At 35.8% G+C, this 20969-nt stretch overlaps 3 protein-coding genes, 1 long non-coding RNA gene and 2 pseudogenes across 4 annotated transcripts; 3 read left to right on the top strand and 3 right to left on the bottom strand.

Annotated features, from left to right (window-relative positions):
* On the top strand, positions 1074-1947 carry LOC104707696. The gene is made up of 3 exons (XM_019228802.1): positions 1074-1337; positions 1421-1720; positions 1936-1947. The coding sequence occupies exons 1-3, from the start codon at positions 1074-1076 to the stop codon at positions 1945-1947; spliced, it is 576 nt and encodes a 191-aa protein (XP_019084347.1).
* LOC104709750 lies at positions 8615-9280 on the bottom strand (annotated as a pseudogene).
* LOC104707695 (protein YLS9-like) lies at positions 11112-11976 on the top strand. The gene has a single exon (XM_010424114.1). The coding sequence runs from the start codon at positions 11147-11149 to the stop codon at positions 11825-11827; it is 681 nt and encodes a 226-aa protein (XP_010422416.1). The 5' UTR covers positions 11112-11146; the 3' UTR covers positions 11828-11976.
* On the top strand, positions 12338-15198 carry LOC104707694 (annotated as a pseudogene).
* On the bottom strand, positions 15264-15880 carry LOC104707693. The gene is made up of 2 exons (XR_754692.2): positions 15776-15880; positions 15264-15684 (listed from the first exon to the last, which is right to left on the bottom strand). It is a non-coding gene; the product is annotated as an uncharacterized LOC104707693 (long non-coding RNA).
* Positions 16017-20789, bottom strand: LOC104707692 (kinesin-like protein KIN-14D). The gene is made up of 17 exons (XM_010424113.1): positions 20411-20789; positions 19972-20190; positions 19726-19870; positions 19530-19639; positions 19312-19431; positions 19024-19227; positions 18724-18933; positions 18573-18647; positions 18306-18452; positions 18006-18141; positions 17798-17907; positions 17508-17669; positions 17203-17426; positions 16908-16989; positions 16723-16827; positions 16529-16633; positions 16017-16437 (listed from the first exon to the last, which is right to left on the bottom strand). Exons 1-17 carry the CDS (start codon positions 20459-20461, stop codon positions 16258-16260), a joined length of 2385 nt encoding a protein of 794 aa, XP_010422415.1. The 5' UTR covers positions 20462-20789; the 3' UTR covers positions 16017-16257.

The raw sequence follows: 20969 nt of genomic DNA, 5'->3' as shown, positions 1-20969 counted from the left end.
ACTTGTCTTCTGTGAATTTGGTTGTTGGACAAATGTATGATACAAAGGAGCACCTAGAAACACAGTTGAAGATACTAACCTTGGTTCAAAGGTTTGATTTTTATGTTTACAAATCGAGACCAACATTATTGATTGTCAAGTGTTGGGTTAAAGGATGCAAGTGGAGGGTAAGAGCTGCAACATTAAGACGCTTTCCAAAGCTTTAGGTTCGTGTGTTTATTTCAGCACATACATGTTCAGTAACAGAGCGCTCTATGCGTGCCCGACAAGCAGATCATCATATTCTAGGAGAGTTGTACAAAAAATTTGTTGCTGGAGTTGGTCCCAAGGTAATGTCAATTCATGTTGCTGAAGCGTTGAATAAACGTTTTCAAATCAAGGTAAAATTATTCCTTCGAGTTCTATTTAGCAGTATACCGTTTATTTAGTTTCACAAGAATTTAAAATAATATTGTTCTTGATAGATGGATTATTGAAAGGCATATCGAACGTTAAGGCATGCTCGTGAGTTGGTCAGGCGTAGTGCAAAGAGTGGTTATAATCAGCTTCCTACATATTTGTATATGATAAAAAGGGCAATCCTGAAACTTTTACACAGCTTTATGTTGATGAAGCTCAAAGATTTAAGTACTGTTTTCTAGCATTTGGTGCAAGCATACAGGGATTTCCATTCTTGAGGAAAGTGGTTGTTGTGGATGGTACTTTTTTACAAGAAAAATACTTAGGGACACTTCTGACAGCAACAGCTCAAGATGGCAATTTTCAGATTTTTCCGATTGCTTTCGTCGTGGTTGATACAGAGAATGATGAATCATGAGAATGGTTTTTCAAGCAACTCAGTTGTGTGTTACCAGATGATGAAAGCCTTTCCATTATTTCTGATAGGCAAAAATCAATTGGGAAAGCTATTAAAAAAGGTTTATCCGAAGTCTAGTAAGGGAATATGTACATACCATATGTACAAAAATATTTTGGTCTGGTTTAAAGGTCGAGCATAATTTGCTTTGGTTAAAAAGGCGGCGAATGCTTGTAGACTTATCGACTTTCAAACGATATTTGATCAGATAGAAGCCATGAATCCAGCACTACATGAGTACCTCGTAAGGGCTGATGTGCGTATTTGGACTCGTGTACATTTCCCAGGTTATAGGTACAACTTGCTTACAAGCGACATTGCAGAATCAATGAATAAGATCATGTCATATGCTAGGAGTTATCCTATTGTACAACTATTGGAAGAAATAAGGTCAATGATGACTAGGTGGTTTTCAGATAGAAGGAGTGATGCATTGAAGATGACAACAGTTTTGACACGTGGTGTAGAGAAAATTCTCCAGGTTTATTCTTTTATCCTTTCTTACGTTGATGTTGGTTATTTATGTTTCAAATATGATGTGACATCGTATTTTATATTTTATAGGGTCATGTGGATTATGCTAAGTTACTTACTGTCCAAGATATCGACGAATACCAAGTACAAGTAACAAGTGGGACATCTCTGCATGTTGTCAATTTGAGAGATAAAAAGTGTATGTGTCGCAGGTTTGACTTGGAGAAACTCCCTTGTGCACACGCAATTGCGGCCGGTGAATACAGAAACAGCTCTCGCATTTCAATGAGTCATCCTTATTATCGGAAAAACTACGTGTACACTTCCTACGCGAATGCCATCAGGCCAAGGGAGTTTGATAAATCTGTTCCTGGACATGTGAGAACAAAGGTATGTTCAGCACCGATACCTAAACAACAACCAGGAAGACCAAAAAATTCAAGAATTAAATCCGCATTGGAGGTTGCAATGGAAAAAAAGAAGCCAAAAAAGTTATACACGTGCGGTAATTGCAACCAAGTAGGACACAACCGTAAGACATGTACTCTATAAATTCCAAGTTATTTAAATTCTTGTTGAGATTGACGCTGCTTTCATTGACATAGAACTCTTTTTAAATCCAAGTTCTTTTATATTCTCTTGTTCTTTCTAAATCGTAAGACATATATTATATTGATATAGAACTCTTTTTTAAAAAAAATACAACCATTACAATGTAGTACGTTCATATATGATTACAAGTGTATCACAAGTAATCCTAAAAACATTAGATAATAATTCTGAAAATTATTTAATCATTATGCACATTTAAATTTTAAAATTATATAATCATTATGTATACTCGTGATATATTATAAACTTGCATAGTGATTTCATATTATATTTACGTTTGTCCACTAATCGTAAAAGCATTAGATAATAATTCATGTAAAAAAGACAAGAACGTAGTTGATCACATGCAAAACAAGAATAGTTTACAATGACAACGTTACTAAAAACTGAGACAATGACACACAGTAGTCTACAAGGACTCATCAATGAGGGAAGAGATTTTAATATCTTTAGCTCGAGGATATGAATCAGACATATTAGGTGGTATGGCTAGTTCTCCGACTTCGTCATATAACTCCACTGCAAGCTTAATCCGAGGAGCCAACATGTTCTCGTCGCAAAGCCCATCAAATGTTTTCCCAAGAGCTAAACATTCAATATACTTTAGAGCGTACATACCACAATCACCGGATTTTCATTCTGAGGGACACTCTTCTTCACCCTTCTCAATTCCAACATTGCTTTACTCTTCTTACGGATCGTCTCAGGAATCATGTCACTTAACATCGCTGGGATCATTCGCCTTAAAGGCAAACAGTGAATAGCCATTTGATCGTCACTCATCATGCTTGGGATGCTATCATAGATGTGAATCTTCTTACCCTGCAAGTCAATATCCAAAGCCACCCAATGGTTTTCATTGACAAAGAGACAAGCGTATAAGTTATCCATATCAATCCCCCACTTCTTGTGCGTAGCTGACTCCTCCGGGAATTCACCATAAATGTGTTTCACATAGGAATCCTTAAAGACGAAATTCTTAGGCCCCATATCAAACTGTTTGTAGTCATTCCGCAATGTTGTGATCAGATCTTAGTCTAAGAAAGCTATGTTTTTTTTAGGATACGGACAAGGCTCACGCATATATCTTCTCCGGAACATAGCCATTGCACAACCGATGTGCTACATTGACAAAAAAAACTAGAATAAGTTCAAGCTTAATAGTAGTGATTAAATCAGTTGTACAAAAATAAGCTAAAATTTACTTACATGGTCTGTCAACCATCCATAGTCATCGCTTGGCCAATGTTTCCTTGGAGTCGTTATTTTCCAATAGAATCTCACTACTGCGTTGCTGGTGCTAAGTGGTTCTTCCCTGTGAATGCAAGAATGAGTTAGTACATATATAGATAATGATAGTAACTTTTATTAAACTATTAAGAGATGTTGAAGTATACTTATCAAGGCTGAGAAAATCCATAAGTCTCTGATGTTTCTCATCATCTGCAGGCTTAAGATGATCGTTGAGCTGAGCTTCACCCTCTGTAATGATCCGCTTGACTGTCGAGTTACCAAGGTAAGGATATTTCTGCGATTCTGCCAATTGTGGGACACGTCTTGGCTGCTTCGAAGGTCCAGGTCCATCCAACTTCGTTAAAGCATCTCCAAGGATTTTTAGTGTCACCTCAAGTTTCTTACTAGCCAACTGATCTTCCTGGTTGGACCATGTCTCTTCAGAACTGGAAGCTATTTTCAATTGAGCCTTCTGAACTTGGGTAGTAATATCTTCAACATCGTCAGAGCTAAGACCATTTATCTTCTTTTTCTTGGAAGTGTTCTTCTTCTCAACCTTAACAGATTCCTTCTTCTCCAAGAGAGGAAGATTCTCTGATATCTCATCTTCTTCTTTTTTCTTCTTATTGATGACAATGTATACCTTCCTCACCGCCCTTTGAACTGGAAATTCATCATGTGATGTCTGCTTCATCTCAACAATCCATGACTGCAAGCAAACAGAACATTCCACAAAAAAAGAAAAAAAAATCAGAACGTGATAAGTAAAAAAAAATGAAAAGAACGTTATGCTAAAATGTAACTTACAGGTGATTTACTTGTTCCCTCATCATACTCAATGGTGTGCGAAGTGGCATCGTTTGTTATATCAGCATCGTTTGCCTCTTTTCTTTCTCTCTCCACTGCTTTAATCCTCTCACTCATCTTCTCTTCTAAAACAGTCATTGTTTTTTCAACAAATGTTTCAAATTTGCTCTCCAAAGCATCTATTTGACTGTTGAGGGTGTTGCCCAACTTAGAAATAGTTTCATTCATTTTTTCAATCGCCCTCCAAATATCATAAGAAATTTTCTTCTCATCTTTAGCATCCTGCAATAACATCTTTCTTAAAATCACAATAGATAAGACAAAAATGGTAATCAAGTTAATTGTAGAATAACGAAACCTTACCTCCATGTTTGTTACATTTTCACCTTGTTCATATTTAGGATCACTATCTGTCAATTTCTTTTTCTTAGGATTGCACCCTCTTTCGTCGTTCTCCTTCGCAGCTTCAACACTTCTTTTCTTCTTTTTTGAACATATACCAACTGTTTTGACACAAGTCCAAGCATCTAGAGAAAAACGGTTATGAATGAGATCTTTAATTAGCTCGTCTAGGTGTGGATCCTTATGCTCATTTGCGTCCAATTATAACATGATTTCCTCTGAAACATGAATCATATGCCTAACACGAACCTACAAGCCATGAATAAAATGATTAGCGCTGGTAATAACTTTAAATTCACACAAATTATAACAACATGTCAAAAGTATGTTTTTTTTGAAAATAGTAGCAAACTAGCACCACTACCAACCTGACCGTGCAACTCCTTCTATTTTTGGATGAAGTTTGTGAAGTTGATACGTTTTCGAGATGATCGCCAATCAAGAAGTGGAACACCAGTCGTTTCTGTCCTTCTAAACTCATAACTTTCTCCTATTCCAGTAACACTCTCATAAAGCCAAATCAACATAGTATGAACACACCCGTGTATGGTGTATGAATCTCTATCGTAGTCAACAATCTTAATAGAATTCACTAGACTACTAAAAGCCACTCGACCCCATGGATGTTTTTTAAAGGCAACTGGATCTAAAACTCTCTTAGCGGTCGCCAACGGAATTCTAGATGTATGGTGAATTCCATATGCATATTGACAATAAACATAACCTACCAACCATCATCCTCTTATCAACATGTCATGTTTTGCTAAAATCAATCACCTTTAGCAACTCACTCCACATAGGACCATCAAGGGTTGTTGGTATTTTCATTTCTTTCCAGAAATCATGGTGATCAACATCAAAGTTGTCTAAAGGGTCAAATGCATCACAATTTAAGCTTGTTATCTCCGCAAACTCATTTAAAGAAAATCTAATTGGCCTATCATCGATCAAAGACCAAATCTCATGAATGTTGTTATTCTCAGCTGATGTGTGAGTAGAAAATGAACTCTCTGCGCAGCCCATGTGTCTTCCAATTCAGCAAACTTTATAAACACTCCAAGAGATGATTCCTTCAGTTTATCCCACACATCCACCCCTAATCCTTCTCTCAAAATTCTAATTTTCGACACAAAACAGTTGTTCATACTCCTATGTTGGAGAGGCGATTTCCCTTCTTCATAAAGTAGAGGAGGATATTTGATGTTATTGCTTGAAGATGCCATTCCTAAAGATACAAAAAAAAAAAGAATCAAATGATAGGAAAGATAGCAAACAAGATGATAAATACTAAATATTGAAACTATCGATGAAACAAATCTCTCATTTAGGTAACAAAAAATTGTTAGATACTTCTAATCCAAAAAAAAAAAACAAAACTCTCATTTATAGAAATCAAAGAGAAACTAATGAACACAACAGTTAAGACAAAGCTAAATCATTCGCAAGTTGGCAGTTTTTATTCTGAAAACACCACAAAGGTAAAATTAAATCAGAACATTTGAATATTAGATAACAACTCCACTGAGATTTTGGCATTTGAAGCATAAGAAAATAAACTTCTTTTGCAAATCCTTTAAAATGACACACACACAGTACTTATATACTATATAAGAAGCTAAAACGTAAGAGGTAGTAATGAAAGGGGTCCCAAGAAAGTACTATGCATCATTCACCATGTGAGTTCTTATTATATATTACTGATTAAAAAAATCAGAAAAGAACAACATCCCAAATAAAAAAGCCCAGACCTTAATTAAAACTGAAAATCAGAAGCTGGAGGAATTCTCAACTGGATTTCCTTTAAATTGTGCTTGGAACCGAAGATCTGAATCATCATCAATACAATAGAGAAATTAAAAAGCGGATAAAAACATATATGATGAATGAAACCGTGTGAGGGGGATGAGGGAGAGAATTGAAAACATACCGCCGCTTGAGTTTGGAGATGAAAGAGAGACGTGGAAGAAAGAGAATGTTCACGGGAGAGAGACAAGTGTGTGGGAATGGCTGCCATGAAAGAAGTTTAGAGAGTTAAGATAAAGGCGTCTAAGAGAATCAGATAAGCAATATCTCAAAATTGAACAAATCGACACACACAAAAAAATATAAATTTGAGACCACAACACACCAATAACTCAAAACCCAAAACAAAAACAATGATAATTTTAGACTTTTATCTTCACTCAGATATGCATAGACACAAGAACCATTCAGAGACTAGAAATGCTTTCTACTTACCGTTTACGATAATCAAGAATTAGGATTGAACAATAGTGCCCAGAAGCAAAGAGGTTCGCTTGTTTGCTGTTTTAAACAAGTATCAAATTAAGGGGAAGGGAAGACATGTGATTTGGTGGGTGTTTTTGTCCCGTAAATTAAGCCAAAAAGCAGCAAAAAGGAAAGCTTTTATACCTCAAAGGGTGTAACAATGACGAGGGCTTCAAGAACACCGGCGCTGAATCCGAAAATCGACCACCACCGAAGCCACTAGGGTTCTTATCGCCGACTTCAAAAACACCGGCGCCGAATCCGAAAATCGACGACCTCTGTTTCGGGTTTTTCTGGGCTATAAAAACTCTTATGCGCCAGCGGAAGAAACAAAGTTTAGGTTTGTATTGGAAAAAAAACGATTGTCAGGTTTTTTTTGTGAAGTTTTGATTTAACATCTTTTGTTTTTATTTTATCACTTAATTTTTATTTCTTAATTCAATTTTAATTGGGCTTTTGGTAATTTAGACACAAAATTGTGTCAATTTAGTTTTTCCCTTAGAGAGGGTGTCAATTGAGCAATTTTTTTCCAAAATTGTGTCAATCTGGTCTATTTTCACTTAAGTCTATATACTTTCAAAAACCATAATTAAATTTTGATTACTCTAATATCGTTATTTACCCAAAAAATATTCTATGTTAAATTCGAGTCTATTTTTTGGTATTAGGACAAAAACGTGACTTTTGAGGTAATGGTAAGAATCGAAAAATTTGGGTAGCTAAATTCATTTCTTAAAGTTTCACTACTTTGGGTAAGAGTTCACTTTAGAACATATAAAGAATTGTAACGGATTTATGAGAATTTCAGGTATTTTTGAAAATATTTGGAGAATCTTACAGAATTAGTTTTTTTTTTGAATAACTTCTACTAATTTAAGAAAGTTAATTTTATAAACAGGGAATACATATATTCCATCCAAATCTCTTATAATAAATATTGTGGAACATGTAATTATTTAAAAGTGAATGGTTATAAGACGGAATTTTTTAACGGATACGGGACAAGACGAGTATCATGTTCCAAAATAGATACATTTAGGTTATATACATGAAATAAATGAAACTGAAACCGAATCCAAATTTGATTTAACACCTCTATTGGAAATGTTTGGATTAGTTTAGAATAATATACATGTAACCTCACTTAACTAAAATCATATCTTAAAGTTTCTTACAGATAGAGGTTTACATGAATTTTTTTCCAGTTTTAAAAAACTTTACGCAAATATAACTCCACACTTATATGCGGGTCCAAATCTAGTGAAAGATATTTGTAGATAATCCAAATATCATCATGCATCAACACTTCACCTTCACAGGCTTCCAAGGTGATTCTCAAGCGTTAACGACGGTGGATATTGCTCGGTTTGAAGCACTTGATCATTGTTGTTGTTGCCTCCAACCTTTCATGCTCGTTGAGACTTTCTTGTTGCTTCTTACCATATTTACAGGTTTGTAGCAGTTGATCGTTTTTATGACTAAGGTAAGGGTCGACGAATATTTGTATACGAGAGTTGTTAAGGATCTCGCATTGTTCGATATCAAGATGATCTTGAAGAACATTGCCTTGGAAGAAGGGTTTGTTTTGAAACTGGGGTACGCTGATACTTCTCGATCTTCTGTTTGATCTCCAACACTGTATCCCAATTCAATCTCGAACGTGCATGTAGCCACACTGAGTTTTGAAGAACACATCCATAATTGTTTTAACAAAGTGTAACGAGATGGTGAGAGAGAGAATGAAGTACCATCATTAACTTGGTTTAAATATCACACTTCTTAAGTCAATAAAGCCTCTTTAAAGAATATTAATCGTCCATAGTTCTTTCTACTAGGATGATCCAACGACTGTAAGTAAACGTTCTTTTGTTATATTACTGATTGAATAACTTATGTAAAAAAGACTGAGATAGCGCTACAAAGAAGGAAGATAGATTGCAAAGAGTTAAAAGCTTGAACATTTTAGGAGGTATGTATTAATCCACCAGAAACACTTCCGTTAAAAATTTCAATGGTGTCGCCTTGATCAACACGGTGCCACCAGAATGATCGGTCATCGTCCATTACATTCTATTTGTATATAAAGAAATAGCCATCTTGAGGCAGACTTAACTGCAACCTCTGTTGAACCTTAGCCAGCTCTTTTCTTAATTCTCCAACGTTATCACCTGCGTTCACCTCCAGTGGGATCTTCCTTGTCCCGCATTTCAGAAGCACCATTACCCTCAGCTTCTTCGGGTTGTTGTTGTTGTTGCTCATTGCCATCATCATAGTTGAATTTTAATGACCGTCAATGTTATTTTCTGTTGAGTTTGACTGTTGAGATTGGTCTATTTTCAACACTTGGTAATTGCGGTTCTGGTTAAGGTTTTGGTCGGGAGAAGAGATGTAAAGCTGGAGACGAGAGTTGTTAAGGATCACACATTGTTCGATGTCAAGATGATCTTGAAGAACTTTTCCTTGGAAGAAAATGGTTTGTTTTGAAACAGGGATACGTTGATACTTCTCGATCTTCTTTTTGATCTCTAACACTGTGTCCCAGTAACCTACTTCAATGCAGAACCGTGAGCCTTTCTGAGTCACGAAGAACACATCCATAAATGACGTTTCAATTTCAATGGAAGACTGATGAAGAAGTGAGGAGAGAAGATAATGGCGTTTTGTAACTAATGTTCTGTAGAATGTATATAAACTGAATGACCTATTTCAATGGTACAATCTTGAGAATTTTAGTTATGAAAAAAATTGTGTGGGAATCTATATTCAAGTTCGTAGTTGTTTAGATCTCTTTCTCTTTTTTTATAGATTATAATATTTCATTAGTTTTTTTTTTGTTCTATATAATAGTAATACAATAGGAATTGATTTAAGACACTCTTAATTTAACTAAGAAATAATCACTGATGAAGAGGGTAGGTTACAAAATTGTATATCCTACAATATTAATTGAGAATTACAAATATAAAACAAACCTTATAAAGAGTAAAAAATTACATTGTCATGTCATTGGTTTTAAGCCAAATGTTTAATTTTAGTGTGGATAATTATGTAATTTAAATATTAGACTAATAAAATCTTTGAAATAATTATTAGTTTTAAAAAAAAAAAATTATCTCACTAATTAGTTATGGTTAAAAAATTGTAAACCAATCATAATTTAAAAACTAAGATTTTATATCTAAGTATACAATATAATTACTTTTAATAATATTTGGAAGATTTTGTTAAGATTTTAAGTTATGATTCTCCTCCTATCTTTCTTTTATTTCATTTAAAAATTGTTTTGAATTATCATTTATATCTAACTATACAGTATGAATATTTTTAATAACTATATTTGGAAGGTATTATTAATATTATAAATTATGATTCTCCTATTATCTTTCTTTTATTTTACTTACAATCTGTTTTGAATTATCATATAATAAATATGATTAATAAATTTGTAGAATTTTTTCTGCATATGTTCTGATTTGAATTTTTTAAAATAAAGATATATTACTCAATCTACGAAGAAAAAATGTGGTATTTAATGTTCCACAACTACGGATTGGTAAAACAAATTTTATGTGGTTGATAAATTAATAAATTTTACTTGATCACAATTACAATATCATGCTTACTATTTTAAAATATTTCACAAAATAATGATGCAAATACAAGTAACAAATAATATAAAACTGTGATGTACATCAGACAAACCAAAATACTATAACATTTTGAAAATAATTAGTATCTAAAAAGATATATGTTGATTTACCAAACAATTGCGGTATTTTTATTTTATTTTAGTTGTTTACTTGTATTTTAGGTTTTTTCTTTTGTTACTTGTTTTTTCAGTCATTTATTTATAAAATGTATTAAAATTATATTTTAAAAAGAAATATAAAAAAATATTATTACAACGAATAATGAAAAAAGGCCACATTATTATTTTCGCTTCAGACTACCAATTTTATTGAACCGGTCCTGCATGTTGTTCTAGTACTGTATATGACTTGTTGCCTTGTTGGAGATTTATTATGTTTGTGACATTAGAAGTGTTTTCGTCTTGCATAGTCAGTCTTTTTCCTCTTCATATCATTTTTATTCAATTGCGTGGATAAGTTGGTAAATTGTTTTATTCACATATCAAATGGATCTCGTTTGAGCCAGGCCCATAGAAAAATACAGAGTTGTAGTTGGCATGCATCGTAAGCACAGAGTCATTGGAATTTTTGTTTTATTGGAATTAAGAAGAAAAAAAAACAATTGAATTAAAAATTTATACGATTCTCTTGTAAATATAAAACATAAGATAGAAAAAAAGTAACAAAAGTTTTGAATACAAATGTGTTCACTTTACGTAATCTCAAATCTGATTCCTTTCTTCTCCAAACACTTCAAGAACTATTTACTTTTCTTCTTCATATATATAACTCCTACACTCCAAAACTTTCATGCTCAAATCTCCCATAGCTTCTTTTTTGGCTAGAAAAACCATCAAAAAGCACAATGACACCAGACCGAACAACTATCCCGATCCGCACCAGTCCGGTGCCCCTAGCTCAACCCATAAAGCGTCACCATTCGGCTAGCTACTATGCTCACCGGGTCAAAGAAAGCCTCTCAACCCGGATATCAAAATTCATATGTGCAATGTTTCTTTTGGTTTTGTTCTTTGTAGGAGTCATTGCTTTTATCCTTTGGCTTAGTTTACGCCCTCATCGACCTCGTTTCCATATCCATGACTTCGTGGTCCAAGGTCTAGACCAGCCTACCGGATTCGAAAGCGCAAGAATTGCTTTCAACGTAACCATACTAAACCCTAACCAACACATGGGTGTTTTTTTTGATTCCGTGGACGGTTTTATTTACTACAAAGATGAACGGGTCGGATCAAGCCCGTTGCTAAACCCCTTTTTCCAGCAGCCGACAAACACACAAATTGTGACCGGGACGCTGACTGGAGCTTCCTTAACGGTAAATAGTAGACGTTGGACCGAGTTTACTAACGATCGAGCACAAGGAAACGTGGGTTTTAGGCTCGAAATAGTTTCGAATATTCGGTTTAAACTCCATAGGTGGATCAGTAAACACCATAGGATGCACGCTAACTGCGATATCGTGGTTGGACGAGACGGGTTAATCTTGCCCAAGTTTAACCATAAACGGTGTCCGGTCTACTTCTCTTAGATCGATTGATTGATTTTGTTGTTTGCTGTTTTTTTTTTTTTTTGTATAATACTTTTCCTTTTGATTGATTCTTGCTTTCTTTCCGTTTTGTAATTTCGATTTGAGAGTTTGTTTTTTTTCTCATTAAATGTATGGATCTTTGAGTTGCATAAGTCCGGCTCTGTTTAAGCTCTGTTTTTGGCAGGTATAGCTCTTTCGTGAACTTCTCTAATCTTGACAACTACAACAAAACACAAAATGTATCAGCAACAATCAATTACAGTTACATAGAAAACCAACATAATATGTTTAAATTTGACTAGCAAACAAATGAACAATCTTGTAACAATGAGTATATATTTCATAAGGTTTCCCCAAACCTTTGACCACCCATGCTTATATAATCAGATCATTGTGTCAATGATTACGACACATACAATCTTGAAAAATCTCTTACAAAAACATTTTTATTTCATGTGTTGAACAAGTCTTCCCAAGGAAATCAAAATATTCTGTGAATATTCAAATTACAATAAACTTCCATGAATATTGACAAACTTAAAGCCATGATTGATCAAAGAACAGAGCAATAACAAAATAAGAAAAAAGAAAAAAAAAAATGTGTTCTTGTTTCAAGTCCTCTGTTTTTGTGATCTTAGTTTTCTTCTTTATGAGCTTAAACTCAATTTCTTCCGCAACAGATCCAACTTATCTCTACCACATATGTCCAAACACAACAACGTTCTCAAGGAACAGCACTTACTTAACCAATCTCCGAACCGTTCTATCATCTCTCTCTTCTCCAAACGCAACTTACGAATCACGTTTTGATAACGCAACCGCTAGTGATGATAATGATAACAACAACAACAACAACAACAACAGAGTCTACGGAGTTTTCCTCTGCCGTGGAGACGTCTCAGCCAAAATCTGTCGTGACTGTGTTGCGTTTGCCGCCAACGAAACGCTCCAAAGGTGTCCGAGAGATAAAGAGGCAGTGATTTGGTACGACGAGTGCATGGTAAGATACTCGAATCAAAGCATCGTAGGACAGATGAGAGTTAGACCTGTTGTTTTCTTCTGGAACACGCAAAACATCACAGAGAATCAAGTGAGCAGTTTCAATGAGTCTTTGGCTGCGGTGGAAGCGGTTTCGAGCTCGAGAAAGTTCGTTACGGAGAAAGCGAACTTCACGGTTTTTCAAACCATTTATAGCCTTGTGCAGTGCACACCTGATTTGAGGAATCAAGATTGTGAGAGCTGTTTGAGACAAGCCATTAATTGGTTGCCGGACTGCTGTGATAGAAGAATTGGCGGGAGAGTAATCGCGGAGAGTTGTAGCTTTAGATACGAGCTTTATCCGTTATACAATGAAACTATTACTGCGGCCCCTCCTCCTTCAATGTTGGCTGCACCACCACTGAAGCTTCCTTCAGAAAAAGGTGAAACTTTGGAACTTTGAACACATGTTTAACTATAAGTTTACTAAGTAGCAGAACACAAATCTGAAACATATTTTCTTTTTGTTATGTTTTTGAAATTGTGTTTAGGGAAAGGCACAAGATCGAAGGTGATAGTAACCGCGGTCGCTGTACCTGTTTCTGTCTGCGTGTTACTTCTCGGTGCCGCGTGTTAAGAAGAAGGAGAAAGCTAAGTGCTGAAACAGAGGAATTAGGTAAACCAATCTTGTCATTTGCTACTCTTACTAATTGAGACTTTCTTGCGAATTCACATCTTTTGTAATGTAGATGGAGATGATATTACACCAACAGAAACACTGCAGTTCCACTTTAGCGCAATTGACGCAGCTACGAATAAGTTCTCAGAAAGTAACAAGCTTGGCCATGGTGGATTTGGTGAAGTTTACAAGGTAACTATATAATTCTTGTACTAATCATAGTTTAAACAAAATAAAAACGCATAATGCTGTAAAACCATTTCAGGGGCGGCTTATAACCGGTGAAACAGTAGCGATAAAGAGACTATCTCGAGGATCGACACAAGGAGCTGAAGAATTCAAGAACGAAGTTGACGTAGTTGCGAAGCTACAACACAGGAATCTTGCTAAGCTCTTGGGATATTGCTTAGATGGAGAAGAGAAAATACTTGTTTATGAGTTTGTTCCTAACAAAAGCCTCGACTATTTCCTTTTCGGTATAACAAATCATCACTTATTACCCTAAAGAAACTATCTGTTTTCGGGTTAACTAATAAGACTTTTGTTTGTTTGTTTGTAGATAACGAGAAGAGAGGAATTTTGGATTGGCAAAGAAGGTACAAGATCATTGAAGGGATAGATCGAGGAATACTTTATTTACATCGAGATTCTCGGCTTACGATCATTCACCATGACCCTTAAAGCAAGTGACATACTCTTAGATGCAGACATGAATCCAAAGATCTCAGATTTTGGTATGGCGAGGATCTTTGGTGTTGATCAAACTCAAGCCAATATACTCAAAGAATCGTTGGTACATAGTAAGTTGTTTCTTCCTCTTGTAATATTGACTCTACACTTAAGTTAGTTATTCGATTTCCCATTTGTCTTAAATATTAGCGGATTCGGTGGAATCAGCTCCGTAACTTGCGCATCAAGTTTCAATCCCCGTGATCACATAACGAGATACGATTGCGATTGTATATTAATTGTAATTAGATATTTTGAGACCTCTTTCTGGTGTATAAAGGATTGTAATACAACATCTAATGGAATAACACAGAAACTTTATTCTTTACAAAAGGAACAGGATTACCACGGATAACGAATCGGGAAGTTATGAGAGTAGAGGTGTCAACTATGACAGATCTAACCAGTCATCGATGATTCGATTCATCAACTCCTTCCTCTGCTCTCATAACTTCCCAATCGTTATCCGTTGATTCCACCGAATCCGCTAATAGTAAACAAGTTCTCTCTTTAGTGTTTATAGCTTCGGAGTCTTAGTACTTGAACTCATAACCGGTAAAAAGAACAGTAGCTTCTATGAAGATGGTCTTGGAGATTTAGTGACCTATGTGGGTATTACCAATCAATAACTATTGTTCAGTACCGGTTTTAAAAACATTCTAAAAATCGGGTTTTGATGAAAAACACTCTGCAGGTGTGGAAGCTATGGGTGGAGAAATCACCATTGGAGCTAGTGGATGAAGCAATGAGAGGGAATTTTCAGACAAATGAAGTTATCAGATGCATTCACATTGCTCTATTATGTGTTCAAGATGATTGTTCAGAGAGACCTTCAATGGACAACATACTTGTGATGATGAACAGCTTCACTGTTACTTTACCAATTCCAAAGAGATCTGGGTTTCTTCTTCAAAACATGAGAGCCTCTAAAGATCAACGATCAGTCAGCAACAAGCAAGTCTTTGCCTCTATTTATCCTCGTTGATGTCTTTTGTGTACTTACTGGTGTAAATATAGAGTTTAGACCAATACTGTTGTGTTGAAACTATGTTAAACAGATCAAGAACTTATCAGACAAATTACATTACACAATAGTGGAGATTTCCTCACACGACATTGCCAAGATAGCAAGTTGCTTACACAATCAAATTGAGAGCACACTAGAGTTCCTGATGCTTATGAGCTTGGTACAGAAATAAATTCTATGTCAAAACCACAATCAGAAAATTACAAACCTCTAAAACAATTGCCGTTGTTATACATATGAGATAGAAACTCAAGAGGATCATGTTTAACCGTAACTCAGGCGAGAGTCGAGGAGTTTTGCGGAAGTTTGTCTGCGAGGTATTCCAATCTCACAAGCATTCACTCTAGCCGCAAACCGAAGAGAGCAAAGGGACTCTCCAGTAGAAGATGGATCAGGTGATATATTCACAAACATTAAGGTTTTTGAGTCTCCTCCTAAACACGGCTGTACTCGAAAACGATTACCCTTTGTTAGAAATAATGTAGATAGACAGATTATATGCAGAAGCATTCAGAAGTCAAAAATGTAATCTAACCTGGAGCAAATATGTCAACTTTGAGTTTCTGAAAGGAACATGATCCTCTTTCTTAGCCAATGCAAATATAACATCACTCAAAGCAGACAAGCTTTTATTTATAGCCTGGTCAAGGAAAGAACAAAGATTGGAGGNTCAGCAACAAGCAAGTCTTTGCCTCTATTTATCCTCGTTGATGTCTTTTGTGTACTTACTGGTGTAAATATAGAGTTTAGACCAATACTGTTGTGTTGAAACTATGTTAAACAGATCAAGAACTTATCAGACAAATTACATTACACAATAGTGGAGATTTCCTCACACGACATTGCCAAGATAGCAAGTTGCTTACACAATCAAATTGAGAGCACACTAGAGTTCCTGATGCTTATGAGCTTGGTACAGAAATAAATTCTATGTCAAAACCACAATCAGAAAATTACAAACCTCTAAAACAATTGCCGTTGTTATACATATGAGATAGAAACTCAAGAGGATCATGTTTAACCGTAACTCAGGCGAGAGTCGAGGAGTTTTGCGGAAGTTTGTCTGCGAGGTATTCCAATCTCACAAGCATTCACTCTAGCCGCAAACCGAAGAGAGCAAAGGGACTCTCCAGTAGAAGATGGATCAGGTGATATATTCACAAACATTAAGGTTTTTGAGTCTCCTCCTAAACACGGCTGTACTCGAAAACGATTACCCTTTGTTAGAAATAATGTAGATAGACAGATTATATGCAGAAGCATTCAGAAGTCAAAAATGTAATCTAACCTGGAGCAAATATGTCAACTTTGAGTTTCTGAAAGGAACATGATCCTCTTTCTTAGCCAATGCAAATATAACATCACTCAAAGCAGACAAGCTTTTATTTATAGCCTGGTCAAGGAAAGAACAAAGATTGGAGGGTAAGTTCAAAAACTCAATGGGAGTATCTTAGAAGACTGTATTTTAAAAGACAAAAAAACCTGTGTCTCTTTTAACCGCTCTCCGGTTGCCCCGCTCTTTGAGAGTCGTTCACTTCCAGCAAGATCAATTAGGTTAAGAACTCCTTGTACCTGCTGTTCAGTACTCTGAAAATAGGAGAGAGTTTCAAAAGTGAGAAACAAATTTTACAACACAATATAATGACCCCAAAGGCAAAGAAACTAACCTCATTCACACCAGAAATTCGAAGAGTAAACACGAAGTGACTCCTTGATGACTGCTCGTTCATTTGAGTCTTACCAACGGACCTGCGACATTAGAGTTCATCATACCTTAGCTTTGTAATTTGTTATACCAGAACATGTAACAAGATTCTCAAAATTCAAAAATCATGCCATTTTACACTACTAGATATGCCTAGCAATCAACTTAACCAAAGAGAAAGTAGTACATCTGCTAATACAACTCCTGTATGTAGGGTATGAAAAAACAAACAGAAATTCTCAAAACTCAAGACAAACCTGCTCTGAGCGGCCTGCTGCAATAGTGAAGAAATTTGTCCGATGCTACATACATCTACTATTGTCAGGTCACTAACATGCGTGTTTCCATTAGCATCATGTGTGATTGTATACTGTCTTCCAGAGGTGCTACTACTGTCTCCTCGCACAGACTCTATAGCAATTGTTCGGTTTGTCATAAGCAAGTCTCTGATGGACTCATTGTAGATCTCCAACATTGAGACCTACAAGTAAAAATAAATTTAAAAATGCTACCAAGGAAAGCATTCAACAAACCTTTAGAATATTGTAAGAGAAATATGTACCTGCATCTTGTATTTCCAACCTTGGGTACTAAGAGACTGGCTAGTTTTGAAGATTTGTTCCAGTGATCTAGGGATCAGTCCCTTCTGTTCTGGCTTGTCTGGCCTGCCCATCATGGTGTAGGTTTTGCCAGAACCTGTCTGACCGTATGCAAAAATACACACCTGTCCACAAAGATATGAGAAAGGTGCAATGACAAAGGAATCAGTCAAAATGTTGTCTGCCTAACATAAACAAGAGTTTTAAATAAAATCTGCTTCCATTTAGTATGTCAACAAGGAAGATAGTGAACCTTGTAGCCATCTAATGCGCTCTGTACAAGTTGAGATATTTCAAAGAATACTTCCTCCTGAGAAGCCCCGTGGTCGAAGACCTTGTCGAAGGTGAAAGGATGCTTGTTACCTAAGAACCCCATATAAAGCACAAGGCACAAAAAATGAATTAATGTAAGCATATTATCTAACTGAGCAAAGTTAAATTGGGTGAATCTCTGAATATACCAGTTTGGACCACGTCAATGCCTCTCCCAAGAGATTCAGTTGATGTAGGATAGGCAATAACACTAGCCTCTTGGCGTCCATCATCTGGTAGCAAGGGGCGCACTCGGCAGAACACACGTATGTTTCCTTTGAGTTCCTGAAATAAAAGCTTTGCTTAGCGAACATAAAGAAAGCCAATAACAAATATTCTGATGGAGATAAGGTCGGATATTAAGAATAGAAGAAAGAGATGAATTTTGGAAAAACTTTGTTAAGATCAAAAGAACTATATATGGACACGGGATTTTATCTTTTTCTTACAAGGATGGTGTTATGGAGCTTCTTTCGTAACAATTCTCCTTCACAAAGTTGATGCTCCGTGTCTGCAAGGCGATCTTGCAATTCGTGCATAAGCTGTTTCTGCTCTTCAAATTCTGTTATAGTATGAGACATAGATGCATCTACCATCTGTAGAAAGTAAATAAAAAGTATGTCAGTCTAAAGAAGAATTTGACAAAGTAAAGAGTAACTTAAAATTGGCAGATCACCAATCCAATATTTCCCAAGATTAATGAATCACACCATTACCTTTAGCTTTTCCTTAGCAAAAGTTAATTCTTGCTCCAACATTTTTATACGCTCTTTTTGCAACGAACATGTTTCCTGCAACATAGGATTGACATTTTCAGGAAAGTGAATATAAGGCAAAGATACGAAACTTCAATGACTTTGAACTAACCTCCAAGGATCCTGATTTAGCTATTAAAATGTCCAACTCATGAGAAGACTTTCCAACACTCTCCTTATACATCAGTATCTCATCAGCCAGATTTTTCGACTGTACAACCTGGCGATCACGATCATCCCGAACTTGTTGGAGCTCGCTCCGAAGGTTCTTGACCTCCGTCAGCAATGACTCCTTTTGTTTTACCGCTTCATCTTGTGAAACCTTGATCACGGAAAGGGAAGAGAAACAAACTAATAAGCAATATATCACTCACAATTTTAGAAATGCAAGAATCATGTCAGGGATATTCACCCGGCTCAACGCTAGTTGTTCCTGTAGTGATTTGCTGTGACCCCTAAGTGTAGTAAGGTTCTCTAGTATACTTGACTTTTCCTTTTCAGCACGAGTGTGTGCCTCTCGAACTGCTTGAAGATCAGTCTGGAGTTTAGTGTTATATTGTTGCAAACTTGTGTTGTACTCTTGCAGCCTTTTGTACATATCTTCAAGGGACGTCACCTAGAAATTAAAAAGAAAAAGATTATGCCAAGTGCTAAGAGGAGTAAGTAATACACAATAAGGGAGAAAAAAATTCTGCTGTACCTTATTCTTGGCAGCCATTTTGTCTTCTTTCACTTTGTCAAGCTCTTCTCGGAGAGAATCCTGAAGCTTCTCAGCTGAAACTCTACATTCTTTTTCTCTTCTATGATTTTCAATTGCATCCTAGTAGTCATAAACAATTAGTTCCTAAGTTCATAACCTTATTTTGGGCGAAAAAACAAACAAACTTGATAAGTTATTCTTTGAGAACTCTTCCTTACCAACTTGTTTAACTCCTCCTTGGAGAACTTTTCCTGTAGTGATGTCATGCTCTCCTTCATCTCAGCTATAGTTTCTTGTAGCCTATCCTCTTTGGTCTTTGCATCCAACTCTAGAAGTAATTAGAAACCACATCAATATTTCAGTGTACACAAACTAATGATAAGTAAAAGAGACATATTCAGCTACTAAACTCACCTTTATCATTGTATCTTTGCTCAGCAGATTCAAGAGAAGAACGAAGGTTTTCCTTCTCCTGGACATTCGTCTCTTCCACTTGTTGGAACCATCTAACACAAAACTTAAGCTTCTTGATAATATCCGTCATTTGCTCAATCTTAGCCTGTAGGTAGTAGTACCACAAGGATCCCAATAAGAAGAAGAAACAAAAAAAAAACACATCTTTGCTAGAGAATCAGACAATTAGTTATCAGTTAAACAAACCTTGGTATCAAATTTGCCAGCTTTGGCTCTCTCGTTAAGCAAAGCCAAAACTTCATCTTTCGTAAATTCAACTTTACCACACTCATCTGTGCTGCCCACATCGCTGTTCGCCGTAACATCTTGTCTGTTCACTGTCGAAAGAACTTGTCTTCTTCCAGTAACTTGCGTTTCCAATCTCCTTCGCCTCTCTAAAGGAACACTTGACAAAGCTTCCTTTTTCTAAACCATCCAAGTTATTCAAAAACAACAAGTAAAGACACAGTTTTTAATCTTGTCAATTTCTAAGAGTACCCATACTTAATACAAAAATCCCTGAATAAATCTAATCTGAGATGTCACAGAAAAAAAACCCTAAGTCAAAATATAACTCTCTGGATTTCACACACCCACCAATCTAAATCTCATCTATTGAAGAAGAAGTGGGGAAAAGAAGGCTTACGACGTTTGGGCTAGGCAAAGGAGCGCGATTCTGGTTACGAAGAAGCGGCATAGTCGAGGATCAATTTAACAAAAACTTCACCTTATTATGCTCTCGTCAATAGCATCAAAAGATATGGATCCAGAGGAAGGCGCAGATTTGAGAAATAAGACAGGAGAAGTCAGATCTTGTTTCTTGTGAATCAGATACGGGGAGAGATTAGGGTTCTTGCTTGCTTTTTTTTATTTTTTTCCTAATTGAGAGATTTTATTTTTTGGGTGAAAGAAGAAGGGAAGGGGAAGGAGGAGGAGCCTGCTGTGCCTGTGATTTTGAATATTTTTGAAAACAGATCGGCGGATACAAACACAAAAATTGTAACGTTACTCTTCTCTTCTCCTCTGATTATTATAAATGATTTAACCCTGATAATATTTAAATAGTTGTTAAAAAAAAAAAAAAGCTATATAGGCTCCATATGGGTTTATTTACTTAAAAGCCTCGGCCCATTATTAATGTTAAACTTGATACATATTTTGTTTCTTTTGCTAGCTAAATAAAACTGGGGAAAGTAAAGATTAAA

This window comes from Camelina sativa, chromosome 8, assembly GCF_000633955.1.
Source record: "Camelina sativa cultivar DH55 chromosome 8, Cs, whole genome shotgun sequence".
Classification (NCBI taxonomy): Eukaryota; Viridiplantae; Streptophyta; class Magnoliopsida; order Brassicales; family Brassicaceae; genus Camelina; species Camelina sativa.
Note: the sequence above shows the minus strand (reverse complement) of the source record. Positions and strands in the feature narration are given on the sequence as shown.

Bases quoted from the DNA above. Each gene is read 5' to 3' on its own strand.
- LOC104707696 (XM_019228802.1), top strand. From the start codon at position 1,074: ATGAATCCAGCACTACATGAGTACCTCGTAAGGGCTGATGTGCGTATT. The intron at 1,338-1,420 runs GTTTATTCTTTT...TATATTTTATAG, and splicing joins GTGTAGAGAAAATTCTCCAG to GGTCATGTGGATTATGCTAA.
- LOC104707695 (XM_010424114.1), top strand. From the start codon at position 11,147: ATGACACCAGACCGAACAACTATCCCGATCCGCACCAGTCCGGTGCCC.
- LOC104707692 (XM_010424113.1), bottom strand. From the start codon at position 20,461: ATGCCGCTTCTTCGTAACCAGAATCGCGCTCCTTTGCCTAGCCCAAAC. The intron at 19,228-19,311 runs GTACAGCAGAAT...TTTAATTTCTAG, and splicing joins AAATGGCTGCCAAGAATAAG to GTGACGTCCCTTGAAGATAT. The intron at 17,427-17,507 runs GTACATATTTCT...TTTTACTTGTAG, and splicing joins GTTGGAAATACAAGATGCAG to GTCTCAATGTTGGAGATCTA.